This window comes from Gadus chalcogrammus, chromosome 16, assembly GCF_026213295.1.
Source record: "Gadus chalcogrammus isolate NIFS_2021 chromosome 16, NIFS_Gcha_1.0, whole genome shotgun sequence".
Lineage (NCBI taxonomy): Eukaryota > Metazoa > Chordata > Actinopteri > Gadiformes > Gadidae > Gadus > Gadus chalcogrammus.
Genome location: NC_079427.1, coordinates 8,382,946 through 8,405,429, shown reverse-complemented (window position 1 = coordinate 8,405,429; position 22,484 = coordinate 8,382,946). Strand labels below are relative to the sequence as shown.

Genomic DNA, 22,484 nt, shown 5'->3' with positions numbered 1-22,484 from the left:
GAGGAGAGGAGAGAGAGCAGGAAGGAGGAGAAAGAGATGGAGGAGAGGAGAGAGAGCAGGGAGAAGGGGAACAGAGAGGGGGAGAAAGCTGAGAAGGCGGTGGAGGAGCGGCTGAAGGAGAGGAGCAGAGTGGGGGAGACAGATGAGGTGGGGCAGCTGAGAGAGGAGAGGAGCGATAGGAGGGCAGAGGAGGAGAACACAGAGGGAGAGCCAGGGGAGAAGGAGATGGAGGAGGTGATAGTGGAGAGGAGAGGCATCAGGGAGGGGGAGGCAGGGGTAACTTGGGAGGAGAGCAGGGCAAGTGGAGAACGGTTTCCAACGGTAACCATAACCGAGGGCAGCAGCGAAGCAGGAGGAAGAGGAGGGACAGGGAGGAAGAGCAACGGCATGGCAGAGGGGGAGGAGGTGGTGGTGGAGGGGCAGATGGAGACCGCCAGCGCTGGAGAGGAGCGCCAGAAGGAGGGAGGGGGCGAGGAGCATGGCGACGACTCCTCAGAAGACGACAACAGCGACTCGTCCTCAGACGCACAGGACGAGGAAAAGCGGGAAAACGGAAAGGATGGGAGGGAACAAGTGAACGAAAACGACCGAGGAGCCGAGGGCACAGCGAAGTCGGGCGTCGCCCGGGGCCGGAGGAGCCGCGTGATTCGTCTGTACCAGTACGACGACGAGGGCCAGAGGTACAGCCACCTGCCTAGCCCCGCCACCATCGAGTTAGACCCCGCCCCGAGGCTCAAACAGCGCTCGCTGTCACTGACGCGTCTCAGCTCCATCATGGCCGCCGCTACGGCCGGCCCCCTGACCCTCCCCACTGGGGGGCTGGGGTTAGAGGAGCGATGTCCCAGCCCCCCCTTCTCCCCGGCTCCTTTCTTCAACATGGATTTATAAAACCAGAGCTGCTTTTGACTTCAGTGACAGGCCGAGGTCAGGCATCGTCAGCCCCGCTTACTGATGGCCGTCCACACCGGTCTAGTACAGCACATCTTGTTCAAGTTGACCAATGTTTATGCATTATGGAGAGAATGTGCCTTCACAGGAAAATACGATTGAGCACCTTGATGCCAATTTGCTTATTAAAAACGAGCATGGCAAGAATTAAGACGTTTATGCTGGAGCTTTCTTGAAACAGACCAGACAGAACGGCCACATAGCCTAACCAGCAAGATTGATCCACATCCATTAGTCACACTAAACCCACTCCGTCACAGATTGATATTTCATTCATATTTGGGCATTTAATACTGGAAGCATCTTGGGTGTTCTCCTGGATGTTGGGGAGAACCTTTGGGACATGGGGTTCAGACCTACTGAGTAGTCCCCGCTCCCCTACAGAGGACTACTCATACACATCACAATCTACCCCGCCGTCAAAACATCAAAGGCCCCATCATACAACACAATGAGCAATTAATAAAATAAGATAATACAATAATGATGGTACAATTTAACACAATTCAGCTTTTTTTTATTCTTCTTCTGAAAACTATAAACAAATTAAGACTCAAAAAAGGGAATAAACCTAGAATTATACAGAACGGATCAATTCCACAACCGATTTTACAATACTCATTATAAACCGTGGTTACAATTGAAATATGAACCCCCCCCCCCCCCCCCCCCCCCCCACCCCAACCCCAACCCTCTACGTACCAACCCCCGCCCCATTATTATTTTTCCGATCTTTTTTAAATTAACACTGTATAAAGTCTCTCATGAGATTAACGGCTCAAACGGCTGCTTGGAGAGTGAACAGGGCCATTGAGTGATCTGTGGAGTGCGTGAGTGTTTGCATGTATGGTGTGTGTGTGTGTGTGTACATGCATGTGCTTGTAACCCATAAGCATGAGTGTTTATGTAGTTCATCGGATGAGTCTGTAGTCCAGAGTACAGCTGAGAACCCTCAACTTTTCTTGTTGGTTTTTCTGTTTCCGTTTTGTGGTGAGTGAGCGAGCGAACCGGTGAGTGTCCCCCCACCCCCCCCACTCTTCCTCAGGGTTGGTTTGGTTGAGTTCCACCGCTATGAGGCTATCGGCCGAGTCTTCTGCCATTCCACAAACTCGTCTAGCAGCACGGGCCCTACAGACAGACGCAGACAGAGAGACGGACAGAAGGAACAGAGACAGATTACATCTCAATACAAGTTACTAAATACAAGCAGAGGGACACACCTTCACAGCTTCTCATGGCTCGAGCGAGACAACATCTCCACACAGGGAATCCTTGGGAAGAGCCACGCGCCCTTCCACTTCTAAACAAGAGACCGAGGGCTCCTTCATTGTGGCTTATGGACCACCTGCCTCATTTTGACTTTTAATTTGTAGCGTTAGAATAAAAAAAAAAAAAAGCACTCGAAATTATCCTAGAGCATAGCTGTAGGGTTTCAATAGAGCTCATGTGGGTTCAGTCTAACAGAATCAGACTGGGGGCCCCTGGGAGCCGGGCCCCCGGGGGGGCCGACAGAAAGGCCACTCACACGCTCCGTCTTCATCGTAGTTGCTGAGGTCTGTGCTGATGGTGCGGCTGAACTCCAGGACGTTGTACCACTGGTCCTTGTTCATCCCTTTGTACTTGGACTGCTGCGGGGCGGAGAGGCCAGGGCGAGGGTGGGGGGGGTTAGAGGTCAGGTCACAGTTGGTTTTGCAGATATATATATATTTTTTTTTTAAAAGGAGGGCGGGTTACTATTTACCTTTATTGATAACCATAAATAATTATTAATATTTTTTTCTATTGCAAGATATTCAGCCACAACTTGTATCCAAAGAGAACTAATGTGTACATAGATAGACATGAATGAGCAGGTAGGGGTTATTATTCATGTGTACATTAGACACACATGAATGAGCAGATAAGGGTTCGGCCCTTTTTTCATCGACAGAAAAAACTAATCAAATTTTTGTATATATTTACTACTTTTTATCAGACACACAAAAAAAAAATGGACTGCTTAGTGTTAGACAGTTCAATTAAAATATTTGCTTTATGGCTAATTAAAAAAAGGAATCATTTAGTTTGCTTGCCTGCCTCTCAGATACAAGCATTTAAGACATCACTTTGGATTCAGGACATCTGACATTTAATAGACTAATTACTCGATTCGATTAAACTTCGATCCTGCCCCAGAGCTGGGTGTGAAAGGTCAAAGGTGACGCTGTAAACAATCATACTGCGTTGACAGCGATACTCAAAAGCAGCGTGCTCAGTAATCCCCCTCTGCTGCACTCCCTACAACCCCAGGCTCAACTCGTCTGCGGCACTCATAACCTACTACACTCTCCACTACACGACAAACACGATAGAGCCAGCGTGTGATAACCTGTCGAGGATTTGCGATTAGGATCCTGCTGGCTGGGATCCGGCTTTTCAAGACCCTTTTTTTGTTGTGAGAGTTGGGAGTTAACGTAGCGCTAGACGTCAGAAACATGTTCATGCCCATTTCAGAACCACCTGATGTTGCAACGTCACCACTAGGAAGCCGCATCAGCTGACAGCCAGATTCCTGACGTATAAATAGGTCCTTCACGTGAGGGAAGACCGTGGGCCTTTGGAAGCGCCCATTGGCTCAGTGGTCACATGAGCAATGGTAGAACGGGGTCAAGTGCGTACATGGTGAGTACATCGGAATAATAATAATAATAATAATACATTTAATTTAGAGGCGCCTTTCAAAACACCCAAGGTCACCTTACAGAGCATATAGTCATCATACATTTTTTAAAAAAACAAGACATTGTGGAAAAAAATAGGCGTGGTACCTCCAGGAACTTGTGAAAAAGGGGGAAGAGAGGCCACGTTCTCCCTAGCAGCAGGTCCAGCATGGACATGGCTGTGTCCATGTCCAGACTTCTCTGGTCTTTATCCTGGGGGGGGGGGGGGGGGGAGACAGAGGGAGGGAGAATGGAGACGAGCCATCAAGATGCAGCAGCAGTGAAGGGCCGGCAGGAACAATTTTTGCATCAGCATTATTCCAAATACTGTACTGTAACATGATGTCGTCTGAGTGACCGATTTGAATTAAAACAATGGTAGAAACCAATGAATGACAATTATTCAAGAATATCGGTCATTTCTTTTACCTAGTTACGAAATGTGGTTTCATTCCAATCATATTCCTACTCACTATTTTAAAAGTATTTAAAAACACCCCGTACAGTATGGTGGCGTTGTCTTTTAAATCCCATCCCAGAGACCTAACTCGGGTCCACCAGACCTACTCACCCTGGCGAAGTCAAAGGCATATCTGTAGATGTTTTTAAAGAGCGCTGCATCGTTCAGGCCAGAGCGGAGGTCCTCCATCTTGCTCTGTAACCGCTCTGTGCTGTCACACCTGGGGAGCGGGGGGGTATCATGGCAGAGGTTTAGGGACCCGTCTGCAGGTATGGGCTTGGAGCCCCGGTGGTCAAAAGACGCGGGAGGATGGGAGAGGAGTACTTACTTTAATAAGGACATTCCTTCGAGCCACTCTTCTTTAGTAAAAAAACCCATATTAACAGCCCGTAATCGCCAGGCTAGGACCAACATGACAACCTAGTGAAGGGGAGGTGAGAAGAAATGGTCCACATTGTTGGCTGTGGCTTCCTTTTTTGCATCATCAATCAAGGGAAAGTACAGAGAAAAATAAAATAAAGAAACAATATTGGTCCACATTGTTGGCTGTGGCTTCCTTTTTTGCATCATCAATCAAGGGAAAGTACAGAGAAATATAAAATAAAGAAACAATATTGGTCCACATTGTTGGCTGTGGCTCTTTCTTTTTGCATCATCAATCAAGGGAAAGTACAGAGCAAAATAAATTAACGAAACAATATTGGTCCACATTGTTGGCTGTGGCTCTTTCTTTTTGCATCATCAATCAAGGGAAAGTACAGAGCAAAATAAATTAACGAAACAATATTGGTCCACATTGTTGGCGGTGGCTTCTTTTTTTTTTGCATCATCAATGTTGCGTTCAAGCATAGACCCACTGTTCCTTCGACCAGTGTGTAGTCAAACAAATTAAGCTACACAGCATCATCCAAAACCATATTGCCAGCGACCCGCGTAGGACTCCAGAAGAACCAGACAGCGTAGCAGCTACCGTGCTCGGCTGAAAGCCCAAAAAGGTACTGGGTTCGATACCCAATGTTCACACAGCCTGCCTTAAGGCACCATAGAGCGAAGCTGCTGCCTGCTCATTAATAAGGGGGGCCCGTTTCTATGAGGAAACAGGCCTTTGACTCTTCCCCCTTTGGATGAGTCAGAGGACACAGGCCTTTGACTCATCCCATTTGGCTGAGACGAGGACAGGGGGGGCGAAATCAGCTGCTCACGCGAGACTCACATTCTCCGGTTCCACCCCGATGTCTTCACAGAACTTCTCCATTCCATCTGGGCCCAGGACGTGGTCTGGACCGGCATACACCTGGAACCAGGCCATGCACTTCTTAGTGGAGAAGGTCTTCTCTGGACCCAGCACATGCTCCCCATGGAGCGGGGTTCTTGTCGTGAAGCTGGAGGGACACGGGAGATCATCATCATCATCATCATCATCATCCACTTTAAAGACCACCAATAAAGGTCAGCCTTTACCGTCTAAATAGAAACTACATAAGCATCATGCTTTCAATCGAGTTTGCTTTCCAAAAAAATATTCCTGTAAGTTTCCAAATAACTGACTACCTTGTCAATACAATATAATTGTAGAGCGCTAGCGCAGTAAAGATGGAAATGGGTATAAATCGAAGGTTTCAGGAGAATGCACTAAATTGACCACGTCCTCAAGAAGTGAAAATGTTGTATCACATATTATCAGTGGAAAATGTAATGTGCTATTTCTTATACATCTGTGCATCACAAGCGCAAACTGTAGACAATTTTTATACATTGACGGTCCAAGGTCACACAAAAAGCAGAAAGGGCGGCTGGCTCTGAAGTTGTCCTGTAGTCTATAGTGTAGATCACTGCGAGGGCTATGATTGGATGAGAAGCCTGGGCGGAGCTTATAGTAAAAACTGAAGGCTGTAGAGTAGAACGAGCTGTCAATCAAGCACACACACAACCCAACATACTTACTCTCAAGACGACGGAAACCGGTCGATGGAACTATACTTTTAGTTTCACATGGTATGCAAACACAGGAGGTAAAAGCATTGACCAGATTTAACCTTGATAACTTATTTAGTATCGTATACTACACTATAGTAGAGCTGAATACTGGACTGTGATGGCTACTATTGAAATAAATACACTCTAGGGAGTATTTTGGGATGGACAACATATGCCAATGCTGGTGTGATTTTCCATTATATAATATTATGGAAAAAAATCTAATACATTTGTGTGCTGCATTGTCTTGTAAAAATAAGCGAAGGGCTCCAGGTTCAAGCACACCCCCACCCCCACACCCACACACTCTGAAGGGCTCCTGTTGCTTTCTACCATTTGCAAGTCACTCTATCCCAAGCAACACGCTGTCCCGGCGCAGCCAGCCAAGTGCCGCAGACTGAGAGAGACACAAGCAGAGCAAGAAGAATGCTCCTACAGTAACAGTATTCAACAAGCTCCCTTCTGAACCCACTGACTTCTACCATCACTGAGGATGCTTTTAAACTATACTTCACCACTGCTGCCCCTAAATCATTATTTGGCCATTTCTTTATCTGTAGTTTGCACTCTTCCTTTTGTTGTTTTGATCATTTGGAGCCCTATTGGGAAATTTGGAAATTGTTTGTCCCGTCTATAGCTACTGTCAGAAGTATAATGAATGCACCTCAACCATTTCCAATCCAAATGCCAATGAAGAGGTCAGAATTCTGAATCCACACAAACAAAATGTTCCCTTGCACTGCAGAGGAATAAAGCAGGTCAGAGTCTTATCTCGTCATTGGCTGATGCACCGAAGGTGCGGAACGAGGATGTATGAAATGTTCACCTTGTGATTTTACACTTTCTGATCCGTTGGTCCTCCGCGCCAGGGAACTTCCTCTTCTTCTTCACCGGCATCGCCATGTTGTCCTTGGGCTTCATGAGCCGAGTCGGTGCTGGCAGAAACACAACAATGAAGAGCCGGTGAAATGAATACACCTCAGCAGATACACATCTAGACGACAATCGGAAAAAACCTTAATGAGCGTACCTGTATTTATCTAGTTTCCCGCATCCCATTCACATCTGAGTGATTCGGGAATGAAACCGAATGGAGGACAATGATAACATGCTCACTAATGAACCACCCGAATAGTGACAGCAGTTCACACCAAGGCGTGTTCCGAGAATAAACTTAATTCAATATTTATCAAGATAAAAGCGCTTTGAACGCGCTTTGAACTTGAAGTCAAGCACAAGTCAATACCAAACACAGCCAGAGTTTTGAAGACAGCCTTCAAAACTCTGATAATCTGAAACTGCAACCACCATCCACTTTTTACTATGGTGCCAGCCACCAACAGATTCCAGGTGACCTTACACTTATTGTCAGTGTTCAGATCACTTCATGGTTCATGAAGTGATCTTCATGGTAACCATAATAAGGTGTATTCTTGGTCCATGGGTTTTCAAAGGGATTACTTACGAGTCGGCCCACCATTTGTGAAACATGCTTAATGAAACACGATTCGGCAGAACATGGACACCTTAAACGCAACACAGGAAAAATATATACAAGCGAATACATGTTAATAGGTCATGTTTAGCTAAAAAAAGGGAAAGCGTAGCAAGCCATACGGTATTAACCCTCCCCCCACACACGTAAATAAGCAAGAAAATGAAGTAAGAGCTTTACAATCCTAATGTGAATAATGCGTCAGCATAACCATGTTCATCAGTACATCCAAATGTCAGTCTAAAGCGCCACTGTGTACAACTGCGTCATTAGTTTACCAGCACTCCCCCCACCCCGGGTCAGTCGCTTATCCAAGTATCCCCCCTCACCCCACCACCAGGACAGGCCACAGGACATCAAGACCAGGACCTCAACTTCACAACGTGACATAAGACAGAATCATCCATAGAGCAAAGGTTAAATCACAAATACAATGTCTACCATCCTACTACAACCGGGGAGCTTAAACCTGGTTGCTAATGGGTTTAATAACGCTAGCTTCTCGTTTTGGTTAAATCTATGGTTGAAGGCAGCTCTGATACCAGTCCAAGTGTATGACCCACCCGATTATTTTATTACGTTTTCCATGTGGTGTATCGATCTTGTCTAAATAATCATTTCAGTGCAGCAGAGGTGAATGTTCTTTTGTTTGCTGGATAGCGCAGCGCCAAGGTGGACCCTCCGACCGTAACGCCGCTAGTGTTGACATAGCAGCGGGCAAAGCTACCGCCCTAATGTCAGCTTAAACGTCCACTTCACATGCCGATGTGCCGTTAACAGGGATAAGACTCACTTAGAACGATCCAACGGTAAATCCGGTAAAGCCACGACCTACTCATATAAAGAAATGACTATACATTTTACTTTTTTTTTATTAGAAATGCCGCTGTTCACTCACTGTTTGCTGCGCGTCCACACACCGGGCTCTTGCTGCTTCCGGAGCGACTGGGGCACTCTATGTTGCCGTCGATTTAAAGGGGTGTTCTTATCAGTATGTTTGCATTGACTAAAATGATATGCTTTCTGATGTAGTACACCGATAAGATAGTTACAGTTATAATTACAATACTATACAACTATGAGCTATTTGCGTTTGGGTAAAGAATACATAATAAGATAATATAAAGATATACAGATTAAGTCTACCTCTCAAGATGGCCAAATGGAATATACGGCTCATTAAAGAAACAACCACATATTTTTGTGGTCAGTAGAAATCCAACAATGATGATCTAATGTTTAAGAAAACATCTATCATATCCAACCACATTGATTTAAAATCATTGTAATTAATTTCACAATCTGAGGAAACAGATCTCCTATTACGTTAGCTCTCATGAAGCGATATAGGCTTTCAATAAAAAAAAAAGAAGCTTTTAATAGTTGCATTTGTCTTTGGGGGCTTACGGGGAGGAGATGATGTGCTATTGTAAGTTTATATATAGTTTGTAAAAAAAATATATATATATTAGAAAATAGACATCAACCTCTTTTTTATTTGCCTCCCACTACTAGAGCTCTTAATAAAAGGCTTTAACTTGCCAGATCAGTTATTAAAAGTTTTGCAAAAGTGGATTGCTTCAAAATGTTGTGCATTCAACAAGAGTCCATCAGAATGGTCAAGTCAACATAAACAAAAGTGCAAAAAAGGTGTTTGTAAACAAAATAATAGGACACCCTCTTTACAATTCATTTTTATTTTTCCAGGAAATAAATGATTGAACATTCAAATCATTCAAAGCAACCCACCGCCTGTGTTGATAGATCTATTTTCTCCAGGTCTCCTTATCAGTCAAGGCTGCCGAATGTCCGCGCGTTTCTTAGTAACCAACAGTCGTCAGTAGAGCATTACTGCGTGGAATTCAGATCACAAGGTACACAGAGCAGGCCCCAGTGTACTACTTACGAGTTGATGTTCTTCTGAATACATGTCCAACCTTTAGGCTAGAAAGTTGGTAAGGTGTTCATACAACATTCAGATGAGCATCCAGCATTGATTCCGTGACCTCTGGGGAACAAGAAAGATACATGAAGCAATTCACAACCGTAAATAATGCTGCTTGTATTTCTGACAAACAAAGCAAATACAATTCTATATTGTACAGAGGGGGGTAGATGGGGTTTCCTTGTACTTGAGACAAAGAACATAAAATAAGAATATGTTATCAAGTAAATCATTTGTGTTATCAGGTTTAAATCAGTTTGTCTTTGTTAAAACCGTTCTACTTGAACTACCTGCACCAGGTAGAAGTTGAACGCGTCAGTGGATATTTGACGTATCCGTAAGATTTAGAGAAAGCACTTGCAGCCACAAATATGACCATACTGTACACTGAGAAGTTTGCTGTAAAAGCAAACTTTTTTGCTGGGCTAGAGAATTCTGCCTTCTTTCGTAGAACAAATAATCAACTGGATTATTTCTGTTCATATGGAAATGGAGCCATCTTTACTGATTAAGATGTAGGAGACAATCTACCAATTTCAGCATTCAGCATTGAGAGTTTGACCAATCTGCTTTTTGGCATGTTTCACTATGTATATATAACTGAGTCATCTGTTCTTGTCCTAAAGATAAAGGAAAATGGGAAAAAAAAAAGGAAATGGGAAAGTCTGAATACTGCACATTCTTACAATCTTGTAACTTAAAGCAACGGAAAAGGAAGATATGCATTTCCTATGAGAAAGCTACAAAACAATAATTCAGTGTTCACGTAAAACAGAACAGAAATAGAATCCCATCATGGCCATTTCCTTTAATTCACCAAAACAGTAGCATCATTCATAAGTCATTTGAAGGAAAGTGTCAATTCTCACAAGCACAAAGAACCCCAACTTACACACATAAAGATCAAAAGAGGACCGTTTGAATGCATAAATACAAAATAAATACAGGGAGAAAACCCACTGGTTCGCTGTGCTCCTCTTAGTTCACCCCGCCCGCTGTTGTGCTCTGGAGGTCTCAAACTTCTACCTTGAACAAAACATCTGATGGAAGACGGAGAGGTCTGCCTCTACAGAGAACCTGGTCCTCTCTCAGGATTGGACCGTTCAACTGGTTATAATAAACGTAAGTGCCTCATCCCCAAAACGCTAATCCCAATCCATTATGGATATGGCCATGTTGGCGGGATTTGAATTTGTATCTATTCAACAAGTGCACCAAATCTTTCTTTGTGACAATCCATTTGTACATGATATGTGCTTTTGCTCAAGAGAAAAAAACAAAAATGTATTTGCAGGAGCACCGAACATAATGAGTGATTCTTGAAATCCTAAATCACACCTTCTCCCCCCCACTCGGTCATGACATATTTCACACACGTATTGTGAACACACACTCCAGAAGGATTCCAAACTTAACCCACCAACAGCTACCGAGCAGGGAGTCACAGCATCGTCCCTCAGCCTTCCCCACATCACCGTCAAGTGCTTTGTTAAAGACCTGGCACTAAATGGCTTTATAGTTCTGCCTACAGATACTGTGGTTGGAACAAGGAGTCGTGCCATTTTCAACACATCTTCTCATTTTGTTAACCCCCCCAGCAAACACAACACAAAGCATCCATTACCTCAAAGTATTTTCTGATGATATGATTTTTTGAGTACATACACATAGATTTGTTTACAATGAGACCCCTTTTTTTTCAGTGTGAAAGTTCATTAATTGGAGGGTTTTGAGGGCGGGAGCGCGGGCAAACACACACACACACACACACACACACACACACACACACACACACACACACACACACACACACACACACACACACACACACACACACACACACACACCATAGTATAATCTTCAGAGCCCATTAATCACCATAATTGTCGAAACACACAAAAAAAGTAAACACAAGTCAATGATTGATGCTTTAAAAATATGACTGTGCATTTCGCCTATACTGGGACTTGGTTAAACGTTTTTTTACTAGTGTTTGTGAAACAAAAAAATATGGTTTATTGAGAAGTATGAGTTAACATGTTGATCATATTGTGGGACTGCTCTTTCAACTCACTACGTTCATTAACCAACGGACACATCGCCCCCTCCTGGCCATCTCAATAACTGCAAGTTAGTGATAGCCCATTTCACCAGCATTTGAACACGAGACTCTTATGTTTAGCTCCCTGTCAAAATCAGGCTGAGCATGGATACTGATAAAGGAAGAAAAGTGTTTTGGATGTGACTGCTAACAGACCCTCCATAAATGCAAACATATCACAGAGCAGCATGCTGTTGAACACACACACACACACGTTTAAAAGGCCAACAACTCTCCCTGTGCAGACTCTTGCACACACACACACACACACACACACACACACACACACACACACACACACACACACACACACACACACACACACACACACACACACACACACACACACACACACACACACATTTGGCAAAATACTCCAAGTATTGTATACTATTGTACTGTCTCTTCCTGTTTCGTTGGCAGCTCCACTCGAGTCCATTTGCGCTCCCAATCAATAAGAAAAAGAGAGGAGGGAAGCAAAATGGCAGCTGCCAAACAGCCACAGCTGGCAAAGGTGACATCAAGTGAAAAGAAAACGGATCGATATCAGCTAGTTCACCTTCCCCTCACCGACGCCCAAATCAAAAACCCTCCCCAAGCAAAAGTAAGGCAGGAAGTCTTCAGTTTCATTGTGTCACTAATTGCTTCTTCTGTACTGCTGGCAGACGGTCGCTATGGACACCAGAGGGCGCTGCGGTCAAACTGCCCTTCTGGCAGCTCCAATGCATTCAGCCCCTCTCTCTCTCTCTCTCTCTCTCTCTCTTCTTTCTCCCTCTCAGGCACGCACACAAAAATAAACACTTCTCTTATTCTCCCCCCAAATTCCCTGAACAGAGTATCTCTCTCTAGCCAGCAACACCACTTCATCCAGCAGAAAACCTCCTCTTCCTCCTCCTCCTCAAGTGAAAGCTTGTGTCACCCAGGCTCCTCCTCCTTCCCAGACTGTCTGTAAAGCGTGGGGTCACAAGGTCAGGTGGTGGAGCGGAGAGAGAGAACAGATCTCTCTCTCTCTCTCTCTCTCCCTCCCTCTCTCCCTTTCTCTCTCTCTCTCTCTCCCTCCCTCGGGGCGTGTCTAGGCCATGTACATGAAGGTGTTGATGTCCGTCTCGTCCCGCTTGATGTACTTGTGCTCGATGAGCCACTCGATCTGCTCCTTGATCATCTTCTTCTGGGGCAGGAACATGTTCTTCAGGATCTCCACCAGCTCCGTCTGCAGCTGGGCGTTGCTCAGCCTCTTCCTCATCTTCATGATCTGGATGATGGCCTCCTGGGGGGGAGAGAGAGGTCCAGATGAAAGGAGAGAGGAGATGACGGAGGGACGCAGGGGGGGGGTAGGAGAGAGGGATGTGGATGAAAGCAGAAAGGATGGAAGGGGTGGGGAGGAATGAGGAACAGTATGAAGGATTTTGATGAAAGGAGAGATAAAAGGGAGGGGTATACAGGAAAGGGGAGATAGTAGGAAGGGGTTTAGAAGAATGGAGAGGAGACGAGAGGGAAAGCAGGAGTAGGTCATTAATAATTGCCATAAAGCAGGCAAGATGGTGAGGAGCGAGCGAGAGAGAGAGGTGGCTGGTGGAGTAAGAATAGTGTGATCTTCAGCATCTTTTCTGCCTTTTTATCTTCGCTGATGATGAACTAAAGAATGCGTAATACAGGAAGCCCTGCTCCGTCTCCCTCTCTCCCTTGCCAGGTCTCTCTTTTCTCACACTTGCAATGAAATTAACAGTGTCAGCGTCTTTGAGGACACTGTGCTTCTTGTGCAAGAATGTATTGCAGCAGCGTACCTGTGTACAGAGTATTCTGAGCTGTTCTTCCTCAAAGAACAAGCTGCAGCAGCGTACCTGTGTTCTGAGTATTCTGAGCTGTTCTTCCTCAAAGAACATACTGCAGTAGCGTACCTGTGTTCAGAGTATTCTGAGCGGTTCTTCCTCAAAGAACATACTGCAGTACCGTACCTGTGTTCGGAGTATTCTGAGTTGAACTATGCCCTCGTTCTCCTCCTCTCTCATTCGCTCCGTGGTCAACTGCAGCCGGCCAATCAGATTGATCTTCCCCCTCTTCTGGACTTTAGAGTTTTTGCTGAAGAAGGAGAAAAAAACGACAACAGGAAAATAGGATGAATATAAATAAATTTTGAGTCTATTTATTTGTATTTATTTATTTATTAGGGAAACTCATTCTGGTTGGAGAAAATTATTTGTGTACACCTTCCCAGTAGTACATAGCATCAAGAGGGACAGACAGACAGACAGACAGACAGACAGACAGACAGACAGACAGACAGACAGACAGACAGACAGACAGACAGACAGACAGACAGACAGACAGACAGTGTGTGGTTGCCTACATGAGGGAGAAGTCCTGGTTGACGTAGAACAGAGTGCTGTCGGTGAAGTCTTTGGGCGAGTTGACGGACGGCGCGTAGGACAGCACCTGTCTCTTCAGCTTGGGGAACGCCACCAGCGACTGCACACCACAACACACGCACCCCTTCGCTTTAACCGCTGGCATCACACAGCGTGGGAAACTCATGTACCCCGTCAACACAGAGTCAAGACGGGACCAACGTTTCAGTGTTTTCATTTTTTAACCACACCATGCGTCTTTTTGAATACATTTCATGACTGTTGGGTTGACAATTTATTTTAGAAGCATTTTAAAATAATGCTTCTAAAATGAAGCTGCCCGATGCCGAGCTCCGACGTACGCTCTGGGTCAGCACACACACACACACACACACACCCACCCACGCCCACACCCCCACGCCCACACACACACACACACTGCATTCTTCAATGAACAAAGTGAGTGAGTGAGTGAGCGTGGGCCTGTGTGCGTGGTTGCGTGCGTGCGTCTGTGTGTGTGTGTGCTGACCCAGAGGGTGCGTCGGAGCTCGGCATCGGGCAGCTCGGAGGCGAGCTTGAGGTTCTCGAAGCTGATTCGCTCCCTGGGCCGCTGGTTCCAGGCGAACAACACGGCGAGCTGGAAGGTGGTCACCTCCAGGTCGTACTGGCCCACCTCGTTCTTAAAGGTGATCTGGGGAGGAGGAGGAGGAGGAAGAGGAGGAGTTAACCATGAGATGGAGAGGGGGGGGGAAAGGAGGAAGGAGTTATTAGAGGTGGAAAGGAGGAGAGGAGGAAGGAGGAAAGTTAATAGAGGAGGTGGAGAAGAGGAGAGTTAATGGTGGCGGTAGGAGGAGAAAATTGAAGAGGGAAGGGAGGAGGAGTAGAGAAAAGGAGGAGACGAGGGGAGAGGAGTATACAGTAGGGGTTAGAGGAGTAGGGAGAAATAGAGGAGAGGAGGGAAGGAGCCAGGACGAGAGCAGAGAGTTGAGATAATAAAAGGAGAGGACAGGAGGAGGATCCAGGAGGGACATGACGAGGAGTGGGGAAACGAGCAGGGAAGCAGAGAGGAGAGGAGTGGACGGAGGAGCCAACGAAGGTGGACCCACGATGCCGTTGGACATGAGGTGGTGCCAGTGGAGCTTCCTGCCGCTGTGGTTCTTCTTGTAGAAGTCCTCCACCTCCGGGATCAGGTCCTCCAGCTCGGTGGGCAGCGACACAAACACCTTCTCGCTGCTCCGGGACCACGCCCCCGCGTTCAGGATCTTGATGTTCACGCTGTCGGCTGCAGGAAGGCGAGGACACAACGCAGCCTTTAAAGTCCCACTCCGGCACAACGGCGTGTTCCTATGCTTTTGGTTGATAGCAATAATATGACTGGGCGGCCTTGACACAGAATCAATGTTCGATTGGTGGATAGATTTTTTATTCGAAACCAAAAGAGAAAACTAAAGCAGAATATAAGTTGATGTGTTTCTGAGTATTATACGCGGGCTATTCCCCACTATTCACGGAGCCCGAGGTGAATGATTGTTTTGATATATAGACATGAGCACTCCAAAAATAAACAAGATAACACTTTTTGCCAGGATTTTCTTTTTTTTATTAGCTGTTTATTTGTCTTTATTAGCGTGACTGTAGCCTGTAGCACAATACTAAAGTGTTATATAGTATTTTGGTTTGGCTTCCATGTTAATATGAAAATAGGAGTGAGTGAGCGTGAGTGTCAGTGTGAATGCGAGTGTCCTACCTGGCAGGGCCAGCCGGTTGTGTTTGTGCATCTCTTTGAAGACCTGGTTGAGGTCTTCGGACACCTTGATGTCCTGGAACATCCTAGCCAGTTTGTTCACGTAGTCCGCTGGCATGCCCACTTCCTGTCAGCACACAGGAGGTGGAGAAGAAAGGGGAGAAGACAAGACAGACCAAGTAAGAGGAAGGTTCATGGTGATCATTATTGTGAATCTTGGAGTTATAGGATTTGATCTAAGACACAACAATGATATTGAGTGGAAACAAGGGAAAGAGTTGGTGAATTTGGGTTTTTAAGCTCTGCAAAACAACATGGGGATATGAAATAGAATTGAGTGTGTGACCGACCCTGAGCCACTCCACCATGTTCTCCTCTATCTCGCTGTCGGCTGAGATGTCTAGGATAAGACGTCTGGTCAGGTGGGCCTTGTGGTAGCGCATGAACACATCCTTGTTCTGCACATACTTCAATACCAGCAGCTAGGAGAGAGATGCAGCGAGACACAGAGAGAGAAAGGGACAGGGACAGACAGAAATACAAAAGTTCCAGTTTTTTTAAAGAAAAAACTAAATAGCCATGTTGTAAGAGCTTGTAATTTGTCATTGTAATTAATGTACGTGTGTGTGTGTGTGTGTGTGTGTGTGTGTGTGTGTGTGTGTGTGTGTGTGTGTGTGTGTGTGTGTGTGTGTGTGTGTGTGTGTGTGTGTGTGTGTGTGTGTGTGTGTGTGTGTGTGTGTGTGTGTGTGTGTGTGTGTACCCACCACTTCCTTGAGTTTGAGCTCTATCTCCTCAGAGCTGAGCTTCTTGCTCAAAGGGGTCTTCCTCAATAGCATGTCACAGTAGTTGGCCAGCAGCTCTGGACACTTGGACTCTGGCTGGCTTTTTAGGCCCACACTGGAGACATTAGAATATACTACATTACAATACACTCCTTGAACTTACATAAAAGTACATTATAATGCACTTAAATCCCTTATACCACACTTGTATACTAAATAGCCGATAGAAAACAAACAGAAAATCCTCACCCTTTCTGTTTCAGAGGCAGCTCCAGTTTAAATATCGTTGCATCATTCACCACAGTCTTGTACGCCTACAAAAAGGAACACCATTATAGTGATGTCAAGTACACTGAGAGTACTCTTAACCCTGAGACTGCAGTTTGGTTGTATCAACCCCCGTTTGATCGAGGGCAGCGCTGTTAAGGTATATTGATACATTTTTCTAACCCTAAACCAAACGACGACCTCCTGACAAATAACTGGAGCATTGTCCCCAAAGCAGGCCTTTGTCTGAGGGCTGTGTGTCGGTAGAAATGCGTGTTGCTCTGACCTTGTCTCTGGCGGTGAGGAAGCGCGGGTCGTCCTGGAACGCCTCCTTCACTAGTTTACTGAAGCGGTTGAAGAGAGTCAACAGCTGCTCCACATACTTCTCAGAGTCCTGCACACACCAAGAAATAGGTTTAACAGACACACACACACACACACACACATGTACATGCACCTCAAATACCCCTCAGGAATGATCACAGCAGCCATCTGAACATGGATTAATGCTCACCTAAATGTATTACTTTATATAGTGTGTGTGTGTGTGTGTGTGTGTGTGTGTGTGTGTGTGTGTGTGTGTGTGTGTGTGTGTGTGTGTGTGTACATACAGTAGTGATAGTCTCAGCAGCAGCCACCATGTCTGCCAGCCCAGCATTTAGGATGTGATCTTCCAAGTCTTTCAGCATTGGCTCGATTCCACTAGGAACCTTGTCCATGAGGGAAAACATCAGGTGCAGCTCTGCAACGCAAGGGGGAAGACAATTGCCGTAACATCCACAGCATGGAGCTCACACCGGAAGGGAAGTTGCTCGAATGAAGTTTCATAAGGAAATCTAGATTTGCCTCAATAAGAAGTATCGATAACGGGTTAATAAACATTTATTCTATCGATTTAACTTTCAGCCAAGTCCATCAACCAATTTCAAAGCCAAAGTCAAAGTCCACTTTATTGTCAATTCCAAATTTCGAAAATTTGTGTATCTCCGATCCACGGTGCAATAAGAAGAAAACGATAAAATAAAATAAATAAAATAATACTTGAATAATTATGAAATATATGTTGCTTGCATATGTCGATAGAATAGTTGAACATTGGTTTATTTCCCATAGTGGAAAAGACTATTCAAATCCAGGATGTGTTTTTCTTGAATACGTCGTTTTAAGTGTGTCGACACTTGAGTGTATTCTACAGTATGATCGATGCTTAGCTCAATTATTTCGAGCTTCAACGCATCTCCTCCAAGTGTTAAATGAAGTGTTTCATGGCGTCACCCGAGGGGGCACTCACTGTCCGTCTCGTTGCGCTTGATCATCCCCGGACATTCTGCCAGGATCGTCTCTTTGAACGAGGTCACCAGTGCGTTTACACAACATTCCATAAGCTAGAACGACACAAACAAACAAACAAACAAACGGAGATACACACCACCGCAGTTATGCAAATTCATAAAAATTCAATTCAGATTTGACCAACAGCAATTCCATCTTCCATCAAACCACAATAAAATAAACAACAATTATGTTCCTCGAGAACTCTGCTCCTAACCTAACTTCTATATTGTACTGCTACCAATGTCTCTTGACTGATTGCCGGCGTAACAGTTCTCTGAGCGATCGCTCTCATTGGCTCAAACAGGTGAATTCAGCGCACTGCATCCTTTGCCGGTGGCTGTAAAGACGACCGGCGGCCACTCACTGCTTGTACGGAGTTACATTCACGGCGCGTCTCCAGGTAGCGCAGCGCTCGCTTCTCTTCCTCTCTCAGTTTGGTATCTGCCTGCAGGGAGGACACCGTGCGCGCACACACACACACACACACACACACACACACACACACACACACACACACACACACACACACACACACACACACACACACACACACACACACACACACACACACACACACACACACCATAACAATTGAAGTGACACAAAAAATAACAGCTCCACTAGATTAAATGTGAATGCTAGTTTGTTATTGCATGCAACCCATGTAATACTGCATTGGGTTTCTAGGGTAGGGTAAAATGATGATGGCTTGTAAAATATCACGTACATATTTCATGTAGTTCTGGACGCCGTTCTGCTGCAGGTAGGACGGGGCTTGGGTTCTGTAGAATCTCTCTGTGGAGTCCAGGTAGGCCTTCTCAAAGTTATCCCTGTAAATCTGCAGCTTGTCCTCTGGGTTGGAGCACAGGTTGACTGGGGGGGCGGGGGGGGGAGAGGAAGAGAAAGAGAGAAAAAGATAGAGAAAGAGAAAGAGATTCATCACATACGGTTCAACACATTTCATCAAGTCGGGGCAATGCAACTACTAAGGACTTGAACAAAGAATGCAATCGTCTGTTTATGTGGAAAGGTGCAGGTATACATTCATTCATTCATATATATATATAAATATGCTACTCTGTATATGTCCTCTAACCATAGGACTCTCGTACTCCGATGACCAGCTGGGAGTCGAAGGCCTCGCCCAGGCGCTCAGCGTGGACTAGCTTCATGGCGCTGTCCTGCAGGCGGCTCTTGATGTTGGAGAAGATGGACTCGTTCCACGTGTCCAGCATCAGCTGGGGGGGGAAAGAGAAAGAAACAGAGAAGGAGTAAATGGGAAGGGATTCTGTAGTGTCTTCTTCTGTTTCTTGAGTTCTGTCAATCAGTCATATTTCACTGTCCATTAATCCCCGCCCTCCCTTTATACTGACAGTATCCCGACACCTCCTTCTCAATCTCTGTCCTTCTTTTGAGTGACACTGTTTTTATGCAAGTACGTAACACTCTCCCTCTCTCTTTATTAAGAGCGTTTTTTAAGTCTCTCTCTTGAGTGACACCCTCAAACTTTGTTAACGACGCTGTCCTTCACGTTGGTCTTCTGGTCGTTTACCTGCTTGTTCTCTTATCGCTCTTGCTGTCCTTTTTTGCTCCACCCTCATGTGTCTCTCCCTCACTCTCCATCTTTTCTTCGTCTCTCCCACCTCGCCTACGATGTCATACTCCTCCTTGATCTTGTTTCTGCTCTCCTTGTTCTCTGCTGTCTCTTGAACCCTTTCCTTAAGTGTCTCCGCCTCTCTCTCTCTCTCTCCCCCCCCCCTCTCCCCCTCTCCCTCTCTCTCTCCCTCTCTCTCTCTCTCACCTTGCGTACGATGCTGTCCTCCACGTTGGTCTTCTTGTTGCTGCCCTGCTTGCCCATCAGGGTGATCTCCAGCTGGCAGAAGGGCTTGGGCAGGATGTCGCACTGTGTGAAGAACTTCCTCCATTCGGCGATGTAGGCCTTCAGCAGCGCTGTGTCGTCCTGGTGACTCAGCACCCGCTGCCGTGGCAACAAACATATTACACCAATTAAATCTGATTAGGTGCTAGTTTAATTGGTTTCCAGTTTTGAATGTATGACCTGTAATATCTGCATGACATTATGGTGGAGAAGAAGGGTATTACAACAACGTAACAAGTACATAGCACATTGCATTAAGCCTTACAGCCTGGGCTTGTTTGATGAAGTCTAGGATGTCTTCTTTAAGGGCCTGGTGAATCTTGGCAGGTCCTTTGTCGTCCCATAGACACACTGCATGGACATCTCTGCATGGAAGACACATCAACACAGTCAATGGTACAAATCCCACGCCGCACAGACACACCAATCAGGCTTAATACAATTGGGATTTGACACAGGCGTAAGTGTGCTTCTATTGCGTTTTAGCATCGTCGTAAAACAGACAGTGTATTAATAGTTGTCTATTATCACCCTCCTCCACAGTAAAAACATTCAAAACCATCTGGGAATAATTCTCTATGGGCGTCAGTAGGGTTTACATATTGGCACAAGATCACTCATTTATCTTCCTGTTTCCTACAACTACTGTTAAGAGCTGGTTCTGAGTTAAAGCCATCTGCTGTTAGGTAAGACGTATGAGTGTCTGAGCCCGGATTTTTCTTTGCACGTGTCAGTGATACCTGATGATTTTAATGTGTACCTGAGCTACTGGACTGTTTGAATCATCCATGACCTTCCAGAGGCCAGCCCGAAGAACACAACTATTTAACAGAATCAAAGCACAAAATCTGTGTTTCGAAATAAAACTTGAAAAGAATAGAGGATAAATGTTTTCTGTCTTATTTACCTACATTTACTTTTTTTCATGTTGGTTTACATGATTCTGACAAAACCATGCCTAAACTGCAAGGCGTTATGGTCAAGAGAGAGAGAGAAAAAGAGAAAGAGTAGGAGACAGAGAGAGAGAGAGAGAGAGAGAGAGAGAGAGAGAGAGAGAGAGAGAGAGAGAGAGAGAGAGCAAGAAAAGGGGGTGGACAAGATAGACAGGAGAATCTCTTACGAGAACAAGTCAAACCACTGCTGCTTTGTGACTGGCTCTTGTCTGAGCAGCTTGAGAACGATGGGCCGCATCAAGTCCCACTTGTCCTCAAACTGTAGGGACCCCTTGTTCTAGAAACACACAGGGGTTGGAGGACAGAGACAGACAGAGACAGAAAGAGAGATATAGAAATACAAAACACACACACACACACATGGGTAAGGGAGACCGACAAAACGGTGAAGGAGCAACAGAGCCAAGTTATGAGATAGGACAAAAGGATTGGTAGCATGAGAGCCGGTAAAGACATAGGGGTGACCGATAGAAGGGAGATGGACCAGGAGACAGAAGTGGTGGGATGAAAAGGTAGAGAACTAGTAAAGAGAGGATAATAACCATTTTTCATTTCACAATAGCAGATAGAGAGATAGAGAAAGAGAGTGCGAACGATAATACACAATCAGACTGCTGCGTGTTCAAATTACATCAAAATCACGGGTATTCTTTTCACTGGTAACTGATAAGCCGTAACTATGTGATTTGTACGACAGTACCCATAATAAAGCAACTGGAAGCCTCTGCTAGAACTGTCAAGGAGGGGGCGGGCCAGCTGTCATGGCTAGGACCGCGGCTAACATGCAAACTACCTGATCAAATATTGCACTGGGGATATCCCTATACATTTGAACACCTCAATAAGGAAAAAAGAACGATTTTTCTGCTTGTATTAGATCTTGGTCATGGGGTAACGGGGATCGTTCATGAGTTAAAAATACACTATACCACAGAGTGGTTTTGACGAGCCGGTGTTCCGTTAGCTAGCCAGTATACGGCCCAGGCACTCCATCTAGCATTAGCTTGAACACCTTAAAGCTAGTTACATTTGATTCCACCTCACATCTTATGAACAATGAAAAGCATAGGCAATGTAAAGTGGATCCTTTCGGCGGGCCTGACGCCGATATCTGTGCCCCAAATTACATTTAAAGGATGCGTCAAAATAAGAAATGTGATACATAGAAGAGCTCATACCTTTAACAAATTAGACGTCGCCATGTTTCTTCAACTTATCGCCTCGCGTGATCTCGCGAGAACGGCCCTACAGCTGTGAACTGTCTTGAGAGAACGCCACGGTACCCACCCCATCAGATTGAAAGAACTAATAGCAACTTTTTAGAATAGCACATATTTCATGAATTGGCCACAGTTGCAGGTTGTATTTCAAGTACTATACATAAAAACTGTTCTGGTAAGTCTAAAAGTTGCATAAGGAATTCAGTATTATGTTGTGATGCTATGAGTGACCTATAATGCAATAAAATACAGTCGCCGTTTCAACGCGATTCATACTGGATTCATACTATAGGCCTATATGTATACAATGGAATTATTTAAATCTGCAAAAAAT

At 45.2% G+C, this 22,484-nt stretch overlaps 2 protein-coding genes across 5 annotated transcripts; both read right to left on the bottom strand.

Annotated features, from left to right (window-relative positions):
• Positions 1-1,645: 1,645 nt before the first annotated feature.
• Positions 1,646-8,544, bottom strand: dcun1d5 (DCN1, defective in cullin neddylation 1, domain containing 5 (S. cerevisiae)). 4 transcript variants are annotated; one of them, XM_056611915.1, is made up of 8 exons: positions 8,478-8,544; positions 6,911-7,019; positions 5,321-5,489; positions 4,436-4,527; positions 4,219-4,327; positions 3,756-3,860; positions 2,474-2,576; positions 1,646-2,076 (listed from the first exon to the last, which is right to left on the bottom strand). In XM_056611915.1, the coding sequence occupies exons 2-8, from the start codon at positions 7,003-7,005 to the stop codon at positions 2,018-2,020; spliced, it is 732 nt and encodes a 243-aa protein (XP_056467890.1). In that variant the 5' UTR covers positions 7,006-7,019; positions 8,478-8,544; the 3' UTR covers positions 1,646-2,017. The 4 variants fall into 4 exon arrangements, with proteins under 4 accessions (XP_056467890.1, XP_056467889.1, XP_056467891.1 ...); XM_056611914.1 differs by lacking the exon at positions 8,478-8,544 and adding an exon at positions 8,373-8,471; XM_056611916.1 differs by lacking the exon at positions 8,478-8,544 and adding an exon at positions 8,143-8,362.
• Positions 8,545-9,202: 658 nt separating this feature from the next.
• LOC130406116 (cullin-5) lies at positions 9,203-22,175 on the bottom strand. Its single transcript, XM_056611506.1, has 19 exons — positions 22,109-22,175; positions 21,098-21,207; positions 20,243-20,342; positions 19,900-20,076; positions 19,195-19,336; positions 18,826-18,971; positions 18,463-18,543; positions 18,055-18,148; positions 17,375-17,505; positions 17,050-17,157; positions 16,746-16,810; positions 16,479-16,611; positions 16,065-16,196; positions 15,718-15,841; positions 15,077-15,252; positions 14,500-14,661; positions 13,973-14,091; positions 13,581-13,704; positions 9,203-12,892 (listed from the first exon to the last, which is right to left on the bottom strand). The coding sequence occupies exons 1-19, from the start codon at positions 22,130-22,132 to the stop codon at positions 12,698-12,700; spliced, it is 2,343 nt and encodes a 780-aa protein (XP_056467481.1). The 5' UTR covers positions 22,133-22,175; the 3' UTR covers positions 9,203-12,697.
• Between the last annotated feature and the right edge of the window lie 309 nt (positions 22,176-22,484).